Source organism: Microtus pennsylvanicus, chromosome 7 (genome assembly GCF_037038515.1).
Source record: "Microtus pennsylvanicus isolate mMicPen1 chromosome 7, mMicPen1.hap1, whole genome shotgun sequence".
In the NCBI taxonomy this organism is placed as follows: Eukaryota; Metazoa; Chordata; class Mammalia; order Rodentia; family Cricetidae; genus Microtus; species Microtus pennsylvanicus.
The window spans coordinates 74,943,605-74,958,510 of NC_134585.1; the positions used below are offsets into that span (position 1 = coordinate 74,943,605).

The window sequence follows — 14,906 nt, forward strand, 5'->3', positions numbered from 1 at the left end:
ACATAGAAAACCCTACATTTGCATCGCCCAACTTCCGTCAAAAGTAGAAAAATCACACAAGAGTTCGTATCATGGATGCTGCAGCAATAGGAACTTACAAGAAGAGCAACATTAAATAGCATATAACTTAGAAATACATATACTGAGACAAACTGCAAAGAAAGATCGGAAATGATCTTCAGACAGTAAAGAGAATGGCTTCCTGGGGCTGGAGAGGGGACCACATGGGGTTTCTGTGGTCCTGGCAGGATTCTGTTTTATAAGCCAAGGGTGGGCATGCAAGCACTTATTTTAATTTTATTATTGGTCTTTAAACAGTACACACATTCATAACTCAGTTATATGAAATCTATATTTCACAAAATAAATAAAGGGGAAAACTGATGTTATCTATTCAAGGGAACGAGTTGGAAACAACTTTTTGCCAGTAGCTCCTTTCGTGAGTGACAGATTTCCCAGCAGGAAGTGGGATTGGAAAGCAGCTCTCCGTCTGTCCATTTCCTGATAAATTATTAATGAAGCGTTGACTCATGGAGAGACGGGGCAGAGAGCATGCAGAAAGCGCTACAGGATCTGTTAGTTACCACGCTCTGCCTAATCGAGGGGCAAACTTGCATATATTGGGAATGTAACCGTTGCTTCAGGAATTCTACACTTAAAAACGGGAAAAATGGTACATTTTATGTTTTATAAAAGAAGAGGTGGAAGGGGGGACAGGGGGAGACAATGGGGTGCAAGTATGGAGATCAGAGGATAACCTTGGGTACTGCTGGTCTTTGAACTAACCCCTCTGCATAAAGCGGGGTCCCTTGTTCACCATTGTGCAAGCCAGGCCCGCCAGCACCCAGGCTTCTGGGGATTCTCCCATCTCCATTTCTCATCTCACTGTGGACACACTGGGACTACAGAGGTGGGGCACTGTTTCTGACTTTCTGTGGGTTCCGGGGAGTGGAGCTCAGGTTCTCACCCTGAGTGGTTAGATCAATAATAATGCTAACATTTATATTTCACTGTGTTATGCTGGCACAAAGCCAAATCAATTTGCATAGAAATCTATTTGAAGTCATCTTGCCATCTGGAAAGAAATTACTTGTAAATGATGTAAATTTTGAATTAAGGATTTTGAAGTACAAACGCAGTCTATAGTTACACAATGGAAATACTATGCAACATATAAACTTAATTATAGAAAACACGATACATATCAATAATATCCCTATAAAGAATAACCAATTATGCACATGAATGTTCTGGTAAAAAGGACCTGCATTGCAAGGAAGCATGAGATGTATCTCTACATTACAGTGATTATCTCCAAATGGAACCACTCTTTCATCTTCACTGTGACTTTCTGGACTTCTTCAGATCCTCGTGTTTATCATTCATTAATTTGATGACTAAAGAAACGTGTTAATGAAACAAGCAAGTGGGAGTCAGGTGTTATGATGGAAAACCAACGTGCGTATACCTGTGAATAAGACATCACCACCATCTAAGGTTGCATTCTCGTCCTTCATCTCCACAATGTTGAGCTGAAGTTTCTCCAGAGCCTCTTTCATCATGTCAACCTGTTGAAAAGAAAACAGTTCATGTGAATACTGACCACTTCCTAATGCAGCTCCGAATCACATACCCAGAGGCATGCATGCACACACGTACACACACGTACACACACACACACACACACTAATCTTGTAGATATAAGAAGTGTATATTGTATAGTTACATAGTAGAGAGCAGGACCAGACATGACCATTTCTAAGAGGAGAAATTATTTTCTAGAAAGCACTTGTTTAAAGAGTTGCGAGTGGTGGCCTATGCCTGCAGTCCTGGCAGTCAGAGGCCAACTCAGGAACATTGCTGTGAGTTCAAGGCCGGCCTGCTTTATAGAAGGTGACAGTGTCTCAAAAACAAAACAATTCTGTTCAGTTTCCTTCTAGTGTAAGGTTGAGTAATAATACTATAGTCTCTTCTTGCCTAAGAAGGTTAGCTAGTTAGGACACTGTTGGGGGCTGACCAGTTAGGATGCTGATTAGCCAAGAAATTAATTTTAAGCTTAAGTTAGACGGTCAAACTCATGCGCACTGAGAGCAGTAATGGAAGGAACAGTGGTGACCAGTAACTCGACATTTCAGGTCAGAGGGAGGACAGCTACTGGCTGCCTTGAAATATCATCTAAAATGCCATTTAGCCAAAGCTTCTCAGTAAACATAAGCTGTCCTGTTGCTAAAATTTATATTTCTGTGTTTTAAAAAACTTAGTTCCCTAGAGATTATTAACTAATACGATAGCTGTTGTCCAACCAAAGACTATTGGGAAAAGAAGGCCAGGGACTCGCTGGGTCTAGGGTTTATCTGTCACGGAGTTGCTCTAGGCCTCATCGGGAAACATTACTATGGAGGTTTTGCTCTATTTTTAATTTTTAATATTATTCTGAGACAGCTTTCACTAGGTAACTCAGGTTGGCCCTGAACTCATGACTCTCACACTTCTGTCTCTGAATACTGGGATACAGGTGTGTGCCCTCAGAGGCTTACAACTAAATCTACATCCTCCAGGAGCTTGGCAAAACACTTTCAATATTTCCGAAGGTTTCTGCAACCTTTAGAATGGCAAGCATCCATTAAGAAGACATGAGCAGGGCTCAGTGAGAAGCAAGAGCTCAGATCGCACTGGGCAGTCATTCCAAACTGCAGAGGCTGTCAGTGAAGAGACATTGCTACAGACGTTGCTTCTAAATGAATAAAAACATGGAAATACTTTGACAATGCTGACATTCATGCGTTCAAAACCACTGAAGAGGGTAGAAAGCAAAGTAAACACATCATCTCATCTTTGTCCTGGAACTCAGGCTAACTTTCCACAGCAGAGTGACTCAGAACAATAAAAATTATTTCCATGGACAAAATGGCCTTTCTACAGTAAATACTGCAGTGACTTCTACCAGGAAGGCGAATTGTCATATCACACAAACACGGACAAAGCAACATGTACCATGACTAGGGAGATGGGGAACCCGGATGCTCACAGGTTACGCTCACTGATGTCAGCTTCAGTGCCTGTGGAAAATTCACCGAGTGTAACCAGAGAGGGCATGAGAACCGGGCCCTGGTTTCCCTGCTTCTATTGCTGGACACTGTCGCTTCTAGAACTTCATGTTTCAGTAACTGGGAATTCAGTAACAACATGGATTCCACTTGGAAAAGCTTGTTTGTAATTATGGCACATCTCAACTCAGAACTTTATTCAAACTCGTAAGAGTTAAAGGACAGAAAAAAGGATGGTACTGTCACAACACACTGGTTTCCAAAAACTTCCTGCCACCTTGCAAGTCCTCTGTTGTTCAAAATTGAGGTTTTATTTTCTCCTGGTTTTGAAAAGCAATCAGTCAGGATCATGTAATAAACATATTTCTTTCCTTTGAAAACTCTGAGTTCATGTGTAGAGTTAAGCTGTTGGACACTTATGGTAAGATAATTCTATAGGGAAAATGACTTTAGAGAATGAACCGTGAAACCAGGTATACTGACATTACAGAAACCTGGACTGTGGCAAGGGAAGTGCCTGTTAAAAAATAATCAGTTTCTGTTTTATCGCCAGTCACTGGGATAGACGTTGATATCCACATCATAAAGTAGCCAGCATTAGATTACTTTCAGAGACAACTGTATGAGCAAGAGTTTATGGAAATTTCAATATGATGCAGATAGTTTTGAGAGGTGCAGGGCTGTGCAACATCAAGTTGGGGATGCTAACCCCTGGGAGGTTTCTAACAAAACAGCAGAGCCCGCAGGCTGTCTATTGAGAACTGAATTCTCCTGGCACAGATTTCCAGGGGAGCACACACCGTCTCCTACAATGGTTCCGGCACAGCCCCGACACACAGCCTGGAGCAAGCCAGTTATTCGGGCCATTACAGCATTAAGTGTAATGACAGAAGGGAAACTTTTATAGTAACATCAAATCATGAGCCTGGTGACACAGACTTGGCTAATGTTGATTTGATTTACGTTCAGGAGGGGGAAAAAGAAAAAACAACAAACAGTCCACCTTTCACAGACACTAACTCTGTAGTGGAACTCCAAGTTACTCAGAGAAGCCGGCAGAACAAATGGTACGGTTTCCTCAGGCTGAAATGAATGGGCTCCCCTAGCACACGAGATCAGAAATTAAAAGGGAAGATCATCAGTCGAAGAGAGGGAGGAGGGAATATATGGGCAAGGGAGGTCATGAAGGGGCACTCTACAGAGACAGCTGAACCAAGCTGGCGGGAACCCTAGACTGACAGCCGTGGAGACTCCAACATTCTGAACCAGGCCCTCTACATGTGGGAGACAGTGGTGAAGTTTGGACTATCTGAGGGGCCCCTGATCCATCCCTGATGCATGAGCTAGCTTGTCGGAGCCCATTCCCTAAGGTGGGATGCCATGTTCAACCTCAATGCCGTGGGGCTGGACTTGGTCCTGACTCAACTTAATGTGCCAGGTTTTGTTGACTCCCCATGGGAGCCCTTACTCTTTGAGAGGAGTGGATAGGATTGGCCTGGGGGGGAGTAGAGGAGGCATGAGGGGAGGGGTGGGAGAACTGTGGTTGGAATGTAAAGTGAAATCAAAATAAATAAAAGAAAAAAATAGAGAAACCTTAGTTTATGATCCAACTCCACTCTAAAGGCTGACAAGAACTTTTTGAAAGTTTACTTTATTTATTATGTATACAGTATTCCGTCCACATGTATACCTGCAGGCCAGAAGATGGCATCAGCTCGCACTGTAGATAGTTGTGAGCCACCATATGGTTGCTGGGAGTTGAACTCAGGACCTCTGGAATGGCAGCAAGCTCTTAACCACTGAGCCGTCTTTCCAGTCCCCCTGACAAGAGTTTTGAGTCATTAAGCTGCCTCTCTTGCTTGGGTTAGTGCACATGCTGAGCCTCTGCTCATCTTTAAAGTGGGTTTTATTCATGCTCCCACCAACTTCTTAAGCTCCTCCCAGCCACTACTCAGGTGAAGCTCCTACCACACAGAACTGTAATCGATTGCACACTAAGTACCAGGTATGACTTTTGTTATCTCAGTGAAATACCACCTGTGTGTACATGGTGACAGACACTTGAGCTGCGAATCTGACCCACGAGCAGAGAAAGCTGTTGCTTTTCCTAAAATACAGACAAGTTTCCATGTTTTACGACTGTGAGATAGACTCCATCTGGGTTCCCGCAAAACAAAAGAACAATCTTTCCCACAAAGCCGAGAGAAAGAGAGAGAGAGAGAGAGAGAGAGAGAGAGAGAGAGAGAGAGAGAGAGAGAGAGAGCGCTACAACGAGGGCACGTTCACGTTAGAACCTTGCAGATTTTATTCTTCCCAGCTCCAGGAAGCCTTGTGATGAGGCCATCTCATAATCTCATCTTTGAGATAACCTGTAGTAGGTACCACACCAAGAGGGAGGTGGGTCTGTCTGGTAGGATGCCTCACAGGACACAAAGAGGCATCAAAGGCAGGATGCCTTGTCTCTTGTCAATCCTAGCCCTCTAGAGGCAGAACCAGGGTTATGAGACAGGAGGATTGTGTGTTTGATGTCAGTGTAAGCTACCTGTGAAGTTCTAGCCCTGCCAGGGTTACACAGAAAGATTCCTCCCCTCACTGACTAAAAATAAACAAACCAACTTTCAATCAAAAGGCTTGATGCAGCCAAACAAACCACCAACAAAAACAACCCAATGCAACAAAAATCCCCCCAGTCTCCTCCCTGTTGCTGTGCTGAGATGTCGGCACAGCCTAAGGGAGAAAGGGCTAAGAGGTTACAGCTTACCATGGAGGGGAAGTCACAGCAGTGGGACACAGGTGATGCTGGTGCTATTAATGCTTTACTTTTATACAGCCATGGATCCAGACCCAGGGAATGGCGAGGCCCGTCAGTGTGGGTCTTCCCACTTCAGCTAACCTAGTCAGCATAATCCTGCACATCACCCCCCCAACACACACACACTGCCCCCAACTTGCCAACTACGTGACGCCAGATCTTGTCTAGGACAGTGAACACTGCTCATCCCATAACCGCACAAAGGGCATCAGCCATGACGACACAGTGGGAGTAGGTTATGGCGCGCTGCCACTCCCAAGGACCCAGACCCTTTCCTCTCTTAGTGCCTGCTCCTTTCATGCCTTCCTCATCGCCCTCTCCTACCTCTTCTACAGATCTCACTCTGCTCCCTCATGCACCCTGCTACACCGAGAGCATCTAGCCTTCTCTTCAACCCTCTGCAGCCCTGGCCTTACCAGGGATTTGAATACTGCCATGAAAGAGCGACGCACTTTGGACTCCAAAGCCTTCGTTTCCTGACCTGCAAAGGGGCGGTGATTTCTGTCGCAGGGATGATGTGATTCACGACCACGCATTGGAAGCCCCTAGCTCAGTGCCTGGCACACTGGGTGCAAAACTCGTAGTCTATGATATTATTATTTTACTCTAAAGTAGCTCATTTATTGGTTTCAATTCTGGCTACACTTCAAACCCAAATACAGACTTTTATCACCACACGAAAGCTTTTAACAGCAACGCTATTTTTCTTGCCTTAATATAAACAAAATCAAACCCCAAAGTGTTCTCTAACATAAAGAAAAAACAAACTAGACATAAAACCCCAGAGCATCGCCCCGGGAAGCTGCATTCAGAACAGCTCACCATATTACTGCAACTGATGCCCTGGGTTTTATTTGGTGTCAATATTTTCTAGTGGACCCTGCCCACAGCGGACTCTGCCCACAGCGGACCCTGCCCACAGCGGACCCTGCCCATAGCAGACTTCTGCTAGGCATACTCAGTCACGTTATATAGGTTACACTTCTTCACTTGACGCTTTGAATGGGCTTGAGAAGCATGACGCACGACTCTGTGCTGTGCTGCTGCAGAATACACACCTGCCTCTATCAGCAAGCCCCCCCCCACTTCTGTCTGATGGACTGCCAGATGCATGACTGTAGCTGAGTCGATCTGTCTATAGCTGGCACGCCTACCCCACCTTCCGTCTCTTGTGCACTGTCACCAGTGACTACTCTTGTTTGCTATACTTTGGATCCAGAATGTTCTGCAAAAGCCCCTGGTTCCCGGATTGTGGGAGGGAGTAGAAGGCTTACAAGGTTAGGTTTAGTGGAGAAGGGGGGCATCTTCCGGCCACTTTGCAGTGTGCACCCTTGAAGGAGATATGGGGACCTCAGTCCCCTCTTCTCCCTCTGTTTTACAACCCAGCTGTGAGTGAGAGATGCCTGCTCAGCACACACTCCTATCATGATGTGCTGCCTGGGTGAAGGCTCCAAATGAACCCGTTGATCCTGGACCGTGACCTCAGACACTGTGGTCCAGAATGACCCTCTTCGCTTTACAAGCTGGTCACCTCAAGCACCCGTCACAGCAATGGAAGCTGGACTTACACGGCTGTCTCTGACGGCCACTTAACTTCCCAAGCCCTCACCTGACTCCTCATGTTAAAGAGTTTTTTTCACGTTGCTGTCGCCCCAGCCAAGGAGTTCGGCAGCTGCGGCACAGCTTCCCAGACAGTGAAGCGATCCCTTCCTTCTCTGGCTGCTGAGTTTTGCTGTCTTCTGATGTGAAGTGTAACAGGAGGGCAGAGCCGAGGAAGCTAACGGAGAGGCTTGTCATGCCTTTCGTGCGTCAGGGCACAGCTGGCTTGGGACCTGCTGATGCATCAAAGCCGCACGATGTCATCCTTGGTAACATTTGAGAGGCCACAATTTCATTTCTTTATGCCACTTTAATATTCTTTGATAATCGGCACATTTGTGGCCACTTGGTCTAGTACATTTGACTACTTTTACGTCAATGCTTTTGGTCTGTGTCATGGTTTCCTATCCACTTTCTTATGTGATCTACATCTTAGCTCCACAAACATGGGGTGGATACCAACCTACTTTGATCAGACTACAGAGTTCTTTTCCTTTTTTTAAAAGGGCAAAGCCCATACTCTGAAAGCTGAAATTTTGGTGGGATAGATACAGTTTGTGATTACACAGTGACAATAAAATAGAATTATTTCGGGATGTTTGCAGTTATTCTAAAAGGTAGTAAGGGTAGGCTTTAGGACACCCATTTTACACACGAGTAAACTGAGGCTATGGGGGCTGGAGAGATGGCTCAGTGGTTAAGAGCACTGCCTGCCCTTTCAAAGGTCCTGAGTTCAATTCCCAGTAACCACATGGTGGCTCACAACCATCTGTAATGAGATCTGGTGCCCTCTTGAGGAAGAGACCTGGTCAGTCGTCCTCATCAACTTAGACCATGAAACCCAATATGGACAAGTACAGCAGAACCATGCATGCTTCAGCAGGGCCAGGGCATAAATTTCATTTTCAGACTGAGGCTATGAGAGACTGATTGACTTGTGAGTCAAATTCTGTGAACCTCCTCCCATTGCACACTCACTGCACTGAGACGGATGCCCCCGGACTCAGCATAGCTCGTGCCTGCATTTGAACCAAGACTCTCAAACTCTGCACATCCATGCCAAGGGGGTTTTAGATTCCATGATGGGCTACATACCGGAGATACATGGAGTTTCTGTGCATGTGAGCTGTAGGATGTTAGGTTACAGAGTGATGAAGAGCATGAAGTAACACAAGTGGAATGTGCAGACCACACCAGGAACACTGACTGAGGACACGCCACATATTAACCACCACCCTTCAATCTTGGGATGCCTTGGATTTGCCCAGTGGTTGATTTTTTAGCTTTTCCACATGTGTTCCCTAAATTACTAAAACTAACCAAAATTATTAAGACAAAAGATCAAAGACAGAATTCGCCCTTCATTCCTAACTGAAGCCACACTGGAATCCCCTTCAATCTTCTACTTTTAGGAGGGAATTGGTAATGGTGATCGCAAACATGTACACGTCTTCCTATATGCCCAGCACCCTCAAGAAGGATGCATTCTTCCTTCAGAAGGTGCTTAGGACGTGCCGAGTCTGATGTGGCCTAGCATTGTCCCAGTTGGAGTAGTGAGGAAACTGAGCAGAGTGGAGAGCCTGATGAAGTCACATGTCAAGTATGCAAGAGAGTGCAGACGGAAAGTTCTAGGCTGCTCTGAAGCTTGTCACTAACACAAAGGAATCAGAGTGTGGTGTAGGAGGCCCTTCTGTATTTGTGTTGCTTTCATTGGCTATTAAGAAAACTGCCTTAGCCTAGTTGATAGGGCAGAACTCAGGTAGGCGGGGAAGACAGAACAGAATGCTGGGAAGAAAGCTGAGACAGGCAAACGCCATGATTCTCCTACCCGAGATGGACACTGGTTAGACTCTTACCTGTAAGCCACAGTCACGTGGTGATACACAGATTTAATAGAAATGGGTTAATCAAGATGTTAGAGTTATCTAATAAGAGGCTAGAAATAACGGGCCAGGCAGTGTTTAAATGAATACAATTTGTGTGTTGTTATTTCGGGGTATAAGCTAGTCAGGCGGCAGGATACAGCCCTCTTACAACAAGGGTGTCTACTCCCGTGCAGTCCCCAAGAAACCAGTGTCACGGATGGTGAGGCACTAAGCAGAAATGGCGTTTTTTTTTTTTTTTGAAACAGAATGTAGACTCAGACATTCCAAGGCCAAATGACAGCCGTTCAAGCCTGTGCTTGGTTTTTAAAGATACTGAATGTTGAACTTTGCTTTGCTAAGCACTACACCAACTAAGTCTAGTGGGTTTGGGGAGCTACGACTTCAGTTATCGAATCATGAGCAGTTATTTGCACAACAACGTTTTAAAGTGATCAACAATGTATTTTAAACACAACGAAGTTACAAAAGAAAACGATCACACAGATATACTCCAAACAAAGACACTGCAAACATTCCCAAAACAGTATGATAAGCTTCCAAAGATGAGAGGGGTCTTTACCTCATTGGAAAGGGGGCAGGTGGAATCCTAAGACTGCTGCTTTTTAGATCTCTAAATATCCTGAACAAACTTTGCCTCTGTGGAAAAGAACAACATACGGGCCGGGCCTACCACTCCCGTGACAAGCTCACACTGCACAGAACAAGGGAAGATACTTTGAGGATGTAATGTAGACGACCAAACAGTTGACTTCAATTAATCAAGAGGGAGATTAGCCTGAGTGGCCCTGACCTAATCTAAGCTCTTAAAAGGGCTTTTCACAGTTAGAGAGAAGTCAGGAAAACGTTGTGATGCCCTCTGCTAAAAAAAGCAAGAGGCTATCTTTAGCTCCCATCCCACTGCTTTAGCTCCCATCCCATCCCAACAAAAGCCACTGCACCAGGCTTTTTCTTTTGGGCCACCAACCGGTTCCCAAATCTTGACACGAAGACTTCTTTGTAGTTATAGTTTGTTTGTATTTTAATAAATAAAGCTTGCCTGAAGGTCAGTGCAAAGCAGTCACACTAGTCAGCCATACAGGCCAGGCAGTGGTGGCACACACCTTTAATCCCAGTAGCCATACTAGTTTGCCATATAGGCCGGGCTGTGGTGGTGCATGCCTTTAATCCCAGTACTAGAGAGGAATATAAGGTGGGGTGAGACAGGAATGATGTGGGAAGGCCATTTGTCTATCTGTTGCTTTCATTGGTTAATTAATAAAGAAACTGCTAGGCCTGATAGGTCAGAACATAGGTGGGTGGAATAAACAGAACAGAATGCTGGGAAGAAGGGAAGCTAGGCAGTCACCTAACCCATGCCCATGCAAGCCACCCTAATTAAGTTCAGTGAAACACAAATTGCCCCCAAACAAACTGAACAAAGACACGAAAATAGGAGCAGAACCTGTCGGTAAGAAATAGTTCAGTGGTTGTGGGAGAGTGGTAAGAGAGGCCAATGGGGTATAAATGATCAAATTACATTATATGCCTGCATGAAGTTGTCAAATATTAATAATTTCTAACTTAGTAAAAATGGATATTGCTTATCTCAGTCATACATACACATACATATATACATATTTGCATATACACATATACATATATCCATATTTGTATACACACACACATACATGGTATTTTTGAGGTCACAAAAATCAAACCACACAAGTCTTTTATAGTTGGTGTTATGACAATATCATGTGTGGGATACTTCCTGTTTGAGAAACAAGGCAAGTACATTATTTAGACAAGGGCTCTTTGAGGAGGTGACATTTAAGTTAAGAAATCAAAATGTTTACACTAGCTTTTAACCCTGCTGGCAGACTACCTAGGCTTAGAAACAAAAGGGGCTTTTTTGATGTTCCCCAAACTCTAAACAGCTTACCCGAGTCTCCAATAAATCAACGAAGGATTTATTGTATTAGAAAAATGGCCTATACAAATGGAAACATTTAATAACTGATGATTTCAAGTTATCAGAAATAGTTAAATAAATGCCATTCAACGTAGACAGAAGCTTCTGTCCCTCTTTACAGTGTACAAGAACATTATCCTACAGAATTTCAATCTTCTGATTATTCTGGGAATTCCTCATATTTATAGAATGGCCAATATGTACAACAGTTGTATAAACAGTTCATTTTCCCTCTTACTGAACCTTTATTAAAAATAACCATTACAGGAATAAGATCTCTTAAGACATCTCCCATAGATTTAAATATCTGCTGCATCTTTCCTCCAATGAGTTCTTGGCTTTCTAAGCTTACTGATGATTTATTTCTGGAGTCAAGTACTAAAAGTTAATCAGGATGTTCAGCATCTCTGTACCTATATTTGCAATACAAGGGGGGGGCAGAGTTTAAAAGATGAGGTCATTTCCTGTTCTAGAATCTAAGAGTTGTACTCTCAAAACTGCTCTTGGCAGTTGCAAATGTGTACTCCGTATTTTCCTCCCACTCAGTTTGCTGAAAACACCCCAGATGGCCATTCACGAGTCAAGTATTCTGGTGTTTAAGCAAACTCAATCAGAAGCAAGAGGCTGGGTACATGGATAGAGGAAAGACGGGATTAAAGCCAAAAGTGAATTTTAAAATTCCAGCAGAATAGGAGCCCTCAAAGATGAGCAGAAGATCTCTGCTGAAACAGGAACCAACCAGCAAAGAAGGAATGTGAGTGCCAGCCTAACATTAAATGATAACTATGTCTTATTTTCCTATTCGTCCATCATTGTTCCTTTATGCATGTGAATCACTGGTTGATAGGTTTTCTACGAGGCGATAAACAAGGTCCTCTCACTTGTCAACCTCTGTGTATCTTCATACCTCAACACCTCAGACAGACTCCATCAGCACCGGGCTTATTCCTTACCCATTCCTCAGAATCCATCTTCTCAAGAGAGGAGGATTTAAGTTCTCTGACACCCAAGATCCAACTACCTTCTGCTCAGTCCTCCCCCACATTACACTCTTGTGTACCACGGTGGTTCTTCCCCCTGGAGTTCTGTGCTACTAAAATCAGTTCCTTCCCATATGAAAGGTTCTGCTTTATGCCCCGAGGAAATGGAGCCTTTGTTTTATGACACAGACTTGCAGAAAGTCGTCTTGTCACCACCCCATCTTCTCAACTTAGAATTCGCATCAATCAGGACTGAAGGACCCATGGACTGCTCACAGCTTGGACTCTCCTCTGCTTTTAGCAGCACAGATGCTCCATCATCATTTACATGGGCGCTTTCTTAAGCTCTTTTTCTAAGGGCCAACTACTGTTGAAAATGATTTGACCCACACATGTCATTTAGCTATCACCGTATCCCTTCAGGTCCCTCCCAGTCCAAGTCAACCACGTCCATTCCATCTCTTTTCCAAGTAACATAGTTTGGGCCAGTAAGAGGAAATCTGTTGTGTGGTTCCTGTAGCCACAGGAAGAAACAAAGCCTCTTAACCCCCCCCCCATTCATGTATATGAAAAACATTGACAAGCTGTATCCAAAGAGTTTGTTAACAAACAGATCACCACCTAACTAAGAGACACTAACTTTGTGTATAGAAACAATTAGTAACGGGAGGTGCATTCCTTTCTGCGAGAACGGGACACAGATTATACACTATGTGAAATGTGATTTCAACTGATGCTGTCTGTTCGGGTGGCTGATAAGCGTGTGATTCAATGATACTTCTAACCACTCCCCAGAGTAAGTCCGACTTATAGTAATTAGCCCACCAACAGTAATTTGTAAAACTAAATAAACCATAGGCAGGATTTTGCCTTCTCTGTTCTGTGGATCAAGTGTAACTGCCACAGGCTGTTCTGAAAGTCAGAAATAAAGAAATCTTTCATTAGAATATTCTCTGTAACTACTGTATATATTTTGTAAAAGGGGGTGAGGCTATATTTAGATATTTTCAAAATTCTGTGCTTGTTAGTTTTTTCACCATTTGAAATGAACCTTCACAATGTCTGTGAGCTGAGGCTTTTGACTGCGCAGGACTGAGCATGCTCTGCTGGGTGGTTTGGGAAGGGTGGGATTGTTTATTTGTTTATTTTTAGAATACTGGTGCTTGTTTATTTTCTTCCTACCCTGGACCTTTGTGAGCTGCGACTAAAGCTTTCACTGGAGAGGCTCTGAAAGGCTGCAGCCGGGTTACAAAATACATGGTAACTGATGCTGAGGAGCTGCCATCTGATTCCAGGCTACAGCATGGACACTGATATTTAACCAGATAGTCACAGCTTGCTTAAAAACTAGTTGGATAATCATAGCTTCATGGGTAACAAGGAACAGTTTATTTTCAGCTCTAGTTGTACGAAGTAGTTAGCTTTGAGGGTTGGGGAACTGGCTCAATGGTAGAGTACTTGCCTTGCATGCATAAGACCATTGGCTTGATACACACAAACAGATACACACACAAACACACAGGCACACACAAAGACACACACAGGCACATACACACAGTCACACACACAGACACATACACACAGGCGCACACACACACATAGACACACACAGGCACACAGACAGACAGACAGACAGACAGACAGACAGACACACACACACACATACAACTTCAAGAGATTGTCCTTGAAGGTTGTCCATGCTCTAACATGGTAGTAACAAAAACAGTGAATAATTTTCCTTTTCTGTTATCAAATCTGGGGACCCTTAGCAGACTGAGATTGGAAAAATTCAATAATATTTTCCTAACAGAAACATCCCAGTCAATGTTTTAGCAAGGAAGGCTAATTATTGTTGAGCTAATGAGTTTTGCCTTTCTCAAATTACTTTTGAAAAAATATGATAAGCTCCTCGCCTTTGTATTATTTTCCCCCTTAGGAAAGAGAAAATCCTTTAACACCGCTTCCAACTTATCACTAACTACCAATTTTAAGATAAAACACTATTTGGGGAAGAGCCTAAGATACCACACAGAGGGACTTTGTGTGCACTGGGACTTTAACACCATCTAGATACACGTCTGATGAGGCAGAACATGATGAGATTGATTCCCATAAATGTCACTGCCCCTATTTATTGTCTTTCCCCTTGAACCAGAGCTGTACTGGCTGGACTCCATTGTCTGCCACACAGATTTACTGCAGCTCAGATGCATTCCAGTTCACAATAGACATGTGCCCGCAAAACACACAAAGCTTCCCACTCCAGCAAGGCAGACAATGCGCTGGCGAAACCCACGCAGCTGCAGAGGGCTTGCAATCTCAGAAGTTTTTAGATGCTTCTTAACTGGATGGATCATCTAAGTTGATCTTCAATCCCGAAACGCATTCCCAATGGACAGATTGGTTTATACTTGTCCAAATTAAATGTGTTTTTAGCATTCTGCAAAGACACGGCTAAAGCATTTCTTATTGACATTCTAAGGTTAGGCTGGATTTTCTTGTTGCTTAGGTTTCTCCTGGAGAGTAACTCAGAGGTGCTGGAAAGTAGTTAACTGTTTCTAGTCTGCAGGGCACACGTTAACCTGCAGCTGACTGAGTATTGGAAGCCGCTGGATATCTGTGGAGGGAACT

The 14,906-nt window shown here is 43.8% G+C and overlaps 1 protein-coding gene across 2 annotated transcripts in view; it reads right to left on the reverse strand.

The window, feature by feature from the left end:
* Positions 1–14,906, reverse strand: part of Ddah1 (dimethylarginine dimethylaminohydrolase 1) — a 127,370-nt gene that overhangs the window by 35,056 nt on the left and 77,408 nt on the right. For both annotated transcript variants that reach the window (XM_075981146.1, XM_075981147.1), the window contains exon 2: positions 1,469–1,568. In XM_075981146.1, coding sequence (XP_075837261.1) covers positions 1,469–1,568 — 100 coding nt within the window. The remainder of the gene's footprint in view (positions 1–1,468; positions 1,569–14,906) is intronic.